Below are 11,839 nucleotides of genomic sequence, written 5' to 3'. Positions count from 1 at the left end.
GATTCGACAGGAAAACTCTCTAGCACGTGTACGAAACACCTCGTGGTACAACTCATACCGATGGCCCCGGAGGTGATTTTCGTTCATCATAAAGATGTCAGCGAGATCACCACCAATGAAATTATCATTTGTCATCCGTCTTGCCCATGATATCTTCAAAATAAATCCCACATTTCAAACGCTTCCAGTCGCTGCATTATTCTTTATTCCATTGTCCAAGACTCCGTTCCATACAAAAGTAAAGAATATATGTATGTTCTCATTCTCACAAAGCGGTATCGGCATCAAGTGACAAGGTGGTGTTTGTGAGAATTTTTTAGTTTTTAGGAGATGTCACCAAATTGTATACAGCTTCTTTGTTTCCAATATAAAGTCTTTATCAACCTAATGTCCTCGTAGTCTAGGCCCGGTTCTGAAGTAATTGTATCAATATTGAATGATTTATGTGATCGAAAGCCTTTTCATAATCTCTAAAACAAAGATACACGTCACTCCTCTGGTTTCTACACTTTTAGGCTGATCAATCTGAAATCGAATAATTTTCTCGCTGTATTCTTCTTTAGAATTTGTATAAACACTGACTTGATCCAATCTTGAGGAAAATTTCCTGTGATGTAGATTCGATTGATAAATTTGGTGAGTAGCTGTATGTTTTCTGTATCCAATAATTTCAATATTTTTATGTATACGTTGGCCCCGCAGCTTTTTCGCTCTTAGTTACTTTATTGCTGCTTCCACCTCTGATGTTAAGACATTCAGTTCAGTATAAGTCCGTTGTCATGTTCGATTTCAGGTTCCATCCTTTCATCGTCCAATATGTCATGTATAAGTACTCGTATATCTAAACCATTCTTCCTTTAGGTACTTCTTTTTGATCTGTGATCAGTTTATTATCGTCTGGAAGGAAATTGATCTGTTGTGTCGTCTTTCCTGTTCCAGTGATTTCCTTAACTTTTTAGTATATATTAAACTGATCTTGCTTTTTTTGTAAATCTTCTATTTCCAGACATCGTTCATTCATCCATTTTTCTTTTGCTTGTCTGATCAGTCTCTGAATGGTTTTTTGGGTTTCCTTATATTTTTCTACTTTTGTGTTCTTATATTTCCTTCGAATTTCCATAAGATCTAAGATTTCATTCCTCATCCATGGTCTCTTCCCTGTCATCAACTTTCTACCAAATTTTTCTCCAACCAAGTTTCCGACTGTCCCTTCTCCTACCTTGGCATTTAGGTCTCTCATGATGATATTTATTTAATTCCTTTTCGTTATCTTCAACTATTGTTTAATCTCAGAGTATAATTTTCGGATTTCACTTTCATGGCTGTCTGAGGTCGGAGTATACACCTGAATAATATTGATATCCCTAGGGCAGCCCTTAGTTGCAATAACTATCTGATAGCGGCACAAATGCTTTGACAGCTTTACTATTCTTCTTATTTATTATTATTGCCACTCCGTTGTAATGTTGCACATCATCGTTGCCGCTGTAGTACATTGTATGTTCTTGTATATTCATCTGTCCTGTTCCGCGCCACCTAACCTCGCTGACTCCTAGCCCCATCCTTACCAACACCTCCCAATTTTCCTTAAACCTCCCTAAAATAACCCCCAAAATCAAATCGCTATTTCACACTGGCACTATCACATACCGACATATTGGAAAATATGTCTTGTCGACGAGGTCCGAGGAATGTTAGAACCGTCAATGCAAATGACGTGTCCATCGCCCCGAAATCGTAATGTTCAATCGGTCCACGGGTTTTGACCCAACAGCGACACGAGCGAACTTACGACGCAAGGGAGTGGGCACGCTCTAGCAATTGGCGGCCTAACCCATTCGCATCTCGCCGGCTAGCCTAACCAATATAACTGTAAATTGTAAATATGTATATAACTGTTGAACATTATTGTATATATATTGGTTACAACTTACAGCAGTTTAAGACACGCACAAACCGATTTCTTTCAAATTCATCTCGGGGCGCTCAGTCTTTTCCCGAGAGATGCGTATAAAAAAAAAAAGAAAATAAGAATCAGGAGAGAACTGAAACACAAAAGAGAGATTGGAATTTACGCCGAAAACATTTCATCATTTACAGTAGATAAGGATGAAATATGTTTTTGTGTGAAATAGCGATACATTAGTTCCAAACTCTGCCCCTCGGGTCGATAGCATCAACATTTCAAACGACTCTACGCAGTCGTCAGTCTTCTCTTTATTTGTCTATGGTTCGCAGATCATAGAAACAACCATCGCAGACTTTCCAAACAATTGACCATATTCACCGTCGCCATATTGTTATGCGACAATACCAACTACCCAGTGTTCCCAACGAAGAAATATTGAGTTTACTAGAAAAATTCCACAATATAAAGTTTCTAAGTGAAGTTTATGTGTACCTTTTCTGGCTGCTACGTCAGATAGGCTTGTTTGGGACAATATTTTGCAAAAATTTCACCTTTTGGAAATAAAAACATTAGTGAAAGGTGGTTTTCTGAACAAATTAATTGTGGCCGAGTGTATAAATGAAGGCTTCGCTTCATTTTTGGAAATAGTCAGTGGAAGAATAGTCTCTATGGCTGATAGTATTTTTGATATTAGCGGTATTTTTCTAGTAAACTCAAAATTTCTCCGTTGGGAATACTGGGTAGTTGGTATTGTCGCAAAACAATATGGCGACGGTGAATATGGTCAATTCAAACTCTTTCATAGATTGCTAAGTTGATGTTTACTATCCAAAAGATAAAATGACTTCGAATAAAGTATGTTGGTCAATTCCTGAATTCGATAGGATTATCGCGACAGCATTCCAATCGGATGCCGAAAATTTATTGAGTGAATTTGAGAAAAAACGTTCTTTTAAATTCTCCGATTTTTCTAGTGTTTGGAAAGGATTGATGTTTTCGTACATTTTTTCGTAAGTATATCCCATACATTCAGCGTTAAATGCGATTATAACTTTTTTTTTTAGGGAACAGCCATATTATACATTAATTGAAACTTTTATGGACAATTCATTTTTCATCATAAAAAAATTCATAATGTTTCCAAGAAATATTTACACAGAAGTTGGGGCCTTATATCTCTTATACGCATTGTACTTCAAACAAACCATATGGTGAGTTTCGACATCTCATTCAATATTGTATTATAACTTAATTTCCTTTTTAAAGTGAATGGGTAAAAATTAGAATAACATCTGAGGAATATGTGGTACTGGAAAACTTGATCCACAGACTTCAGGGTAAAGGAGAATTAGAACCACTTTTTATTTTTGATAAATTAGTGAAGGCTAATGCATTTAATTATGTTTTTCAAAGAAAAGTATTAGCTCCAGAACCTAGATATTTAAAAAACTGTGTGGATTTCATTGATGATACTTTTCAAATGCATCGTGAGACAAATCCTAGGAATAATTTAAAAAATGTGTTGAATGAAGGTAATTTTTTGGAAAACTTCACTCAGACATTGAATGATTATAGACAAGCCCTCTCAAATTTTGCTGGTAAGTAGATTTTCTAAGTAGAAGATCATTATTTTCATTTTCTTGTTTTTTTCATGGTTCTTTTATAAATATTTTTACAGTACACAATCCTGGTCTTAGCACATTCTCATCAACATTAGTAGATGACTTGAATTCTTTATTGGAAGAAAACTCTTCAAGTTCAGATAGTGAATGAATGTTTTATAAAGTTACTGGAAAAGTTGAATTTCTATTGAGCAAGGGTTGAAAATGAATGGTAAACAAACATCAATGATGAATGAGACTGAGTAGCATCAGATATGGTATTAGAGTTATGGCTAGGTATATGGACAAGGAAACTTTGAAAATACTCCTATCAAGCCAATTTTGAATCAGTTCTCAGATATGGAATCATTTTCTGGGAATGCAACTCCAACATACAAGCATTATTCTTTGTACAAAAGAGAACTATAAGATCTATAAATGGTATGAAGTTTAGAGATTTAGAGATGCTGCAGTGTTTTCAAGGATATGGGTATAATGACAGTTTATGCTCTGTATATATATGAGTGTTTGGTTTTCCTTTTGCAAACATAAAGATAAATTCGAGAGTGAATATACTCATCATTATAAGACGAGAACTTTAGATCTGAACTGTCCCATACATAGACTAACATTGGCAGAAAAATGACCCTATTATATGTGCATAAGACTTTATAACAAATTACCAAATTACTGTAGAATGTTTATCTTTACAAAGTTTAAAAAAGTCACAAAGAAAATGTTAATTGTTTTAGAACCTTATTCAGTTGAGGATTATTTAAATTGTGATTATCTGATGAATTTTATTTGAGTTATATGTATTTCTGTGCTGACATCATTTCTTTTCACTCATGTACATAGAGATATTTTGAAATAAAGGAGTTCATTATTATATTATTATTATTAATGAAAAAATCCCTCTAATAAAAATACCAGATGATAAGTTGAATACAAACTCCAAATATAAGGCAAACAGAAACTTACAATATAGGAAAAGGAAGTCCACAATCCCAGTTCTCAAAAAAAATACCAATAAATGGTACACAGATTTGGTACTGGCACCAAATGTCACTACCACTATCGTTAGCCTGCTATCTAAGTGTTTTTCAGGCAGAGATACTTGCAAAAGAAATTGTGCAAATTAACCTAGCAAGAAATTATCACAAATGTGATATAGTGATATATTATAAAGTCAAGCTGCAATTAACGCTCTGGGTTCGCATAATTATCTATTCTGAGATGGTAATGGAGCGCCATAAAAAACTCAACGAAAAAGGCAAGTCTTTTTAGTCTGGGTTCCAGGTCACTTGGGAATGAAAAGGAGTATAAACTCATTTTGTTCACCTGGAATCTTACTGTGGTAAAGTCAAAAAACCGAAAGAAAAAGCACTGGTGAATCTTCTTAGGTTGGATCATTACAAAAAGTTTCTTCAAAACTTTGACACTACGAGATCCAAGAAGTATCTGAATTTTAGCAAGAATATACTAAACCTCCTCACTAGATTCCTCTCAAGGCATTGTCGCCTCAGGAACGTGACGGTGACGGAATTCCTCGCCATCACTATACAATGCAAAATCTGCTTTGGATAAGAAGCTTGTAGAAATGGAAGGCAAGCTGTAGATCAAGTAATGAAGAGAATAGCTCTAATAGAAAGCACAATAGACCATTAGGTTGCATTGCTCCATAAGCCCTATAAATTAAATCTAATCTAACTTGAACAAAGAATGAAAGAAGCATCAAACTATAATGTCTATTACAGAGCACTGGCAAACTAAGGAATAATTAAATATTTTACCAATAAATAAATAATAAAGTTAGTCACTAGATTGTATTTAGACTCTATTTCATTTCTAGTGAGTACCTTATTTGAAATAAAGAATTATTAAATATGGCTAATTTTATATTTTCTGTTATTTTTCTTTTATAACTAAACGAAATAGATACAAAGCATCTTTGAACTCCTATTCGATTTGTAGAATAATTTTTAATATTTCATCATAGGCCAACATCTTTTTATATAGAAAGTTGAGCCTTTTTATTATGTTGACACCTAAAATATTGCTGTTGTAAAATAAGACTCAATAGAAAACTGAGTGTTTTCTTTCTCTATTCCATTTCACGTTTTTTGTTGGAATTAAATAGAAATTATTAATTTCATCGATTCCTCCACAGTGAACTATGATCAAATAGTGGAACAAGTCAATTATCTTAGAAATTCACTAGACTATAATGTACAAGAGCTATAGAGGAAGTGCACACAAACTATAAAATGAATAATAGTGAACACCTATATAAATCGATGGTCCCTAACATAAAATAAAGCGTACCAATTTATGAAATGATCGCTGAAACGATTTGGACCCCTAAAGAGTTGTACTCTATTGGTGAAGAATATTCTTAAATGGCACGACTCTTATTAACATGTTGAAGTTTTCAAATGAAATGCAAAAAATCATGTATAAATGTTTTTTATTTGCAAAGTGGTTAACAAAATATACTTTCAAGTTTAAACATCAATTATAAACCTTTCAATTTGTGCGCATGGGCACTTAGGCACTTCATAGGCGGAATTATCAATGAAGGAATAATAGTTTCTCCAAAAATACATAATACAAATATTTTACAAATTGAATATTGTCTAAAGCAACATCGGTAAAATGAATTGTTTCACATTAACATATTAGGACTCACAATATTTAGATAAATGGAAAATAGATAAAAATAAATAACTGATTCAGATTCCTTATTGTCCTGTGGGAGCCTCAGTTTTAGAAGCAGCAGTCACTGGTGATGGAGAGGTGTCAGAATCTGAATTAGGCCAAATCGACACTGTAAAATAATATAGTCTTTCACTTACCATATATGGATAAATGAAAACTCTAAAACTTTTGAAAAAGTCCTAAGAAATTAATTGTAAAAAATTCAGATTGGAAAAGTATAGTACATTAATTTTTGCTATGGCATGATGTCATGGATAGTGAATCGGAAATATTAACTGTATCCACCTTGAAAAAACAACACCAGGCAATTTATAAAATTTGTATTGTCAACCCTTTGCTATGCTGCCGACGTAATTATTTGGATTCATTTAATACTAAGAATTAATTTTGCTAGTTTTCAATTTTTTTACTGAATGAATCATAGTCTTCCAGTTTACAATGAAAGGTTTAGAATAGAATCTCAAAATTCTTTTTGTGAATTCTAAATGGATTGTTTCGACAATCTGGCAAAAACTTTTTCGTTCAAAAGCTGACCTCATGTTATTGCTGAAATAAATTAACCACAGCAGTGTTACTTAAAGAAAGAAACTATATTTTCTAAAAAAAAATGGCCTAAATACACTTCCCAAAAATATGTAAAAAAATAAAATATGGATATGAATACCTCATGATTATTTACAAAGATAGAAGACAAAAAAAATTAGAATTGGAATTTGCCTAATCTTTAACAACTGTTATTAGGAACTTGGCATTGCTCTACATAAAATGTTATCCTAGACAAGAATGACAACTGCAAACTATGACTTCATATTTAAAGGAAATCTTCAAGAAAGTCATTTTTAAATAGTACTAAATACAGACCAAACCCCAGTCATGATCGGCAATTGGGCTGTTTTAATTTTCAATGGATAATTTAGCTTGCTTTATAAACAGATTGTTAAAACTCAATAATTTTATCAACATCGTTTTCCCTAGGTTCATGTTGATATATGGAAACGAAAAGATCAATCAATAGATTTTGTTTGATATATTTACATATCAAAAAAAAAAATCCCCTGTTCTAAATATACATATAGTTCACTATTTTGAAGCCATTTTCCACTCATTCAGTTCTGAATATTAGATCAAAATTGGTAAAGGAATTTAATTTGTCTTATACACAATGAAATACCATAGAAACCAGAAAATGAAATAAACACAGCAACTCCGAATTCTATAATTAATGCCTTACTTCCATGGCTTTCTATTGTGTTCATGGTAATTCAAATTAAATTTGTTTATTTTAAGACTACTGTGCTTAGAATTAGGTAATTGTTTAGTTGCCACACTTGTTATTGTTACTATTACTATATTGTAAAATATGCCTGTTATGGATCACTCATGATCCCTTTGGGTTAATAAATAAATAAATAAATAAAAAATCAGTCATTTCAATTCAATATTCTGCACTACATAAGTTGAAAATGGCTCCTTAAAATAGTTTCAAACTATGTATATTTGAAAAAAGGGTGGGATCCCAAAAAAAAAAAAAATATTTCCATTAAAAAAAGCTTCCTATATGTTTGATATAGGTTCATTTAGTTTAAAATTGTATTAATTGTGTTGAAATCGATTTTGAGCAATTCATAGAATGAATGACAAGGGACGCCAAAATCTATTCTGTTCCAGGGCGTTTCAATTCTCGCTACGACCTTGTTGATTTATTAATCCACTAACATCTCATTAAAGCAATACCAAGGACAATATTTTGTAACAATGTACAATACCAATCTTATGACAAGACAATAGATTCCATTGAATTTCATAAATTAAAATATTTCTACCCACAAATTATCAATTCAAAATGTTGAAATAATCCAAAGCATCACATTGCATGAAAAATACTAATAATCAAACTATCAAAGCATAAGAAGCCCCTACAATTAAATTAAGTGGAAAGAAGGGCAAACAAGCAAAATAAAATCAACTAGCCTTACATACAACAAACAATATATTTTCTACATGCATAATAAACTTATATATGAATCGTTGTTAATAGTAACATAAGAATAATTTCATACAACACATCCACTGCTAGAGCAATCCACTAATTTCAAAGGACAAAATTCTCAATACCGAAGGACCCATTCAATATGTTCTCCTAAGAACTTAGGATGTAATCCAGGCTGAGAAAATGCAAAGATGAATTTCAATAATAGTTTTTTTATGTTGTTTTTAATCTTTAGAAATTTTCCTCAAAAGATGATTAATGATCTTCATGGAATAGAAAAAAGCAAGCTAATATTCTAAATAACAAAAAAGTATGCAGTAATATTGCTTCAGAAATATACAAATGAAAATATTTGATACAGAAAGAACCAATACAGTGTTTGGATAAAGTAAAGAATAAAATTCTTTACTACGTTATTGAATTTATTTCAGCAAAACGATAGGACAAGTCAATTTTAGTTTTTGATTAGAAAACTTATGACATGAGAAGTTTATTTATGACTGCCTCAATATTTTTTTGCTGATTCATTGGACACTTATTGATGGTGTAAAAAAATTTGTACCATAGATAACAATTTTATTCAAAATTCACTGTAAAAAATAAACATGAAACTTTCATGGAAGAAAATATTTATTGAACTCAAAAGATAAACAAAATTTAACGCAAATGTTAAAATTGCTATCCGTCAACCATTTGGAACTAACCCATATGAGTGTAAAAACTTTGTTTAAATATTTATTTATGTATTATTATATAATAATGATTTATTTTATACTTTTACTTGACTATTTTATCAGGCCCTATTTTAGTACAGTGGACTCTCGATAACTCGAACCTCGTTAACTCGGAATCCTCGTTAACACAAATTAGTTTCAATCCCCTTGAAAAAACCTGTCTATGCCGAAAAAAATTCCATGCATAACTCGAAACGATTTTACTGATATATTTTACCATTTTTACCTCTATAAGTCGAAGACGCACTAAATTTACCTCTATAACTCGAAGTCAGTAGTAATTCCAAACCCTGCCGCACAAGTCGAAACGTGTCGATAAATCGAGCGAATTTAATTATTCAATAACTGCTTCGTGAGGTTTTATAGAATTTTGTTTTATTTGTTGCTCAGTTATTTAAAGGTTGTTGGAAATACATATTTTGTTTGATGTTTTTTATCCCGACTTTCCTAAGCCTCTGAGACCTCTCGGTAGATTGGAATTTTTACGAAAAACTTATTTACAGTTTTCACTCTCAATTTCTAAAACAAGCTTAAATAATTTGAATGAAATGTTCCTGGGCAATAATTGCAATAATTTGTCAGGATGAAAAAAATGTTACCAAAAAAGAAACTAACTCTCATGAGTAATATCTTTTGACGTTTTAGAGTCTAAATCAGACTCCTTCATCAGATAAACTCTTAAAATATTCAGAATTTGTCAATTGGCTTTTGTCAACACAAAGACACGTTGATTTATTTCATTGTGAAATTTTCTATTGTCAATTCATTTTCAGTAAATTAATCAAATATGTACGATCTACTCTTATTATAGGGAATAAATATCACAATTCTTTACCTCTATAACCCGAATTACCACTTGGTTTACCTCTCAGCTTACCTCTATATCTCATTACCTCTGTAAATCGAATTTAATCAAGAATGACCTGTATAACTTGAATTACGCCTATGTCAAACTATTCGTAACTCGACGAAAAATCTTGGTCCCGTGGTGTTTCAAGTTAACAAGAGTCCACTGTATCAATATATACCAAGGTGTTAATTTAAAGTTGTGCTTATAGTTGTAATATATTGTTTTTTGTGTATTGTATTTTCCATTGTCATATTTGCAGTAGGCCTATCATTGAATTTTCGTTCTATTTTAGATATAACCACTCCCAAGTAGTACTACATAATTAATCTTGTTCTTTTAAGTAGCGAGACAATAATTGATAAATCTAAATTTACTACTGACATGAAGGCAATTCTTTCAAACCACATTAAATAAAATTTAAAACCTTTCCAAACCCCGTTAGATGTCATGAGAGGCGCCCAATAAATATCGTCTTAATTTTTGGAGGGGGGCCCAAATCAGCATCTTGCCAAAGGCCACCTATGGAGCTAGACCGGCCCTGACCACAATTGATCTGTCTGAGCGTTTCGCTCGAAAACATTCAACAACGGAGTTATGAATATTGTTCCTCACTTTATCCAATCACTGTATAAATATACTATTTATGAAGGAAAATGAAATTGATTGTTTTTTTGTTGTTGTTTATGAGAGAATATTCAGAGTACATAGGGATGAACCGTAAATATCCAAGTTGTTGCAAAGGCTATTGAACAGAGTTATCATTCTGAATTTTAGGCACACAGAGATCTTTAACAAATTTTACAAGAAAACGATGTCCGTCATTGGCCAGCGATTTCAGCTCCATCATGCCTCTCTAGGATATGCGAGTACATATGATTGCTATAAGCTAAATTATTTCTGAAAACAAGAAATCTTGGAAACTTATTCTTAATACCCTCAATTCTATCTAAATAATACATACTTTGACTGAGGATTCCAAATCGCTAATGCAAAATTTACTTGGCAATAGATTGAGGAATATGTTACCAAAAAAGTTTTATCATTTTTGAAAATCCTACAATGTCAAAGGACATATTGAAGCAAATCGTTGACATCTCTTACAAAGTTTTCGACATACTGGTCGAAAAGGAGTTTTCTGTTCAACTCTACTCCAAAGTCTAACTTTTGAAAAAATTTGAATGGAAATTCTTTTCTTCCGACCAAAATCAAAGTTGAACTAGTTAAGGTGCAACATTCCATAAAACCAAAGCACAAACAGAACAGAAAAAACGAAAGGAAGATATTTGCTACATGAATAACTTGTTAATCAAAACTCATACAGTGAATTTTTTTTTTGAATCATGCATATTAAGTAAATTCAGATAAGATAAAACAACTTATGAACAATGTTGATGAATATCTGTACTCACTTATGATAATAATCAGAATGACAAGCCCAACAACACCAAGAATAATCATCATTTTCAAATTTTTCCACCAATATTTCCTTTTTAACTTCTGTGCTTGTTGTTCAAATCGCTTTCCTCCTTCTTGCAAGGCATCAGCACGGCTATCCAGTTCACTGAGTTTCTGATCTCTCTCTAATACTTTCTCAACATTTACTCGCATTATTCCAACAACTTCATTGACTTGAGCCTGTGTCTGTTCCAGCATATTTTTAGGCCTGTTGGCACCGGATCCATTTCCATTTTCCATTTTCTTAGAAAAATAATAAAAAAGTTCTGAATTGAATTATTGAATTAAAACAATAACTACCCAATCTTTCTATCTTATGCATAATATGTTATAATCAACAAAGAAAAATTGTGCACAACTCGATGGAAATCTGCTGACCAATGAGTCACATATAATTGCCTTATCAAAACTTACAAAATACTATCAAACGAGTACTTACTTTTTTGTGTTAAAATCAACAAAATCAAACTGAATCAAAATCAAATTAAACTATATGGAAGAAAAAAATTTCCTCCCAGATAAACTTTTTGAGAAGGAAAAACAAAACGAAATGTCAAAATCAAAAATACGTCATCAGCTGTA

At 32.0% G+C, this 11,839-nt stretch overlaps 2 protein-coding genes and 1 long non-coding RNA gene across 3 annotated transcripts; 1 reads left to right on the top strand and 2 right to left on the bottom strand.

Annotated features, from left to right (window-relative positions):
- The first annotated feature begins 2,657 nt into the window (after nucleotides 1–2,657).
- Nucleotides 2,658–4,399, top strand: LOC123675009 (snRNA-activating protein complex subunit 1-like). The gene is made up of 4 exons (XM_045610228.1): nucleotides 2,658–2,919; nucleotides 2,974–3,120; nucleotides 3,176–3,507; nucleotides 3,588–4,399. Exons 1-4 carry the CDS (start codon nucleotides 2,750–2,752, stop codon nucleotides 3,680–3,682), a joined length of 744 nt encoding a protein of 247 aa, XP_045466184.1. The 5' UTR covers nucleotides 2,658–2,749; the 3' UTR covers nucleotides 3,683–4,399.
- A 1,561-nt stretch (nucleotides 4,400–5,960) lies between these two features.
- Nucleotides 5,961–11,839, bottom strand: LOC123675007 (synaptobrevin-1-like). The gene is made up of 3 exons (XM_045610226.1): nucleotides 11,697–11,839; nucleotides 11,212–11,500; nucleotides 5,961–6,337 (listed from the first exon to the last, which is right to left on the bottom strand). Exons 2-3 carry the CDS (start codon nucleotides 11,495–11,497, stop codon nucleotides 6,252–6,254), a joined length of 372 nt encoding a protein of 123 aa, XP_045466182.1. The 5' UTR covers nucleotides 11,498–11,500; nucleotides 11,697–11,839; the 3' UTR covers nucleotides 5,961–6,251.
- Nucleotides 8,449–11,205, bottom strand: LOC123675008. Its single transcript, XR_006746732.1, has 2 exons — nucleotides 10,764–11,205; nucleotides 8,449–10,699 (listed from the first exon to the last, which is right to left on the bottom strand). It is a non-coding gene; the product is annotated as an uncharacterized LOC123675008 (long non-coding RNA).

This window comes from Harmonia axyridis, chromosome 3 (genome assembly GCF_914767665.1).
Source record: "Harmonia axyridis chromosome 3, icHarAxyr1.1, whole genome shotgun sequence".
Lineage (NCBI taxonomy): Eukaryota > Metazoa > Arthropoda > Insecta > Coleoptera > Coccinellidae > Harmonia > Harmonia axyridis.
This window is presented reverse-complemented; position numbering and strand designations above follow the sequence as displayed.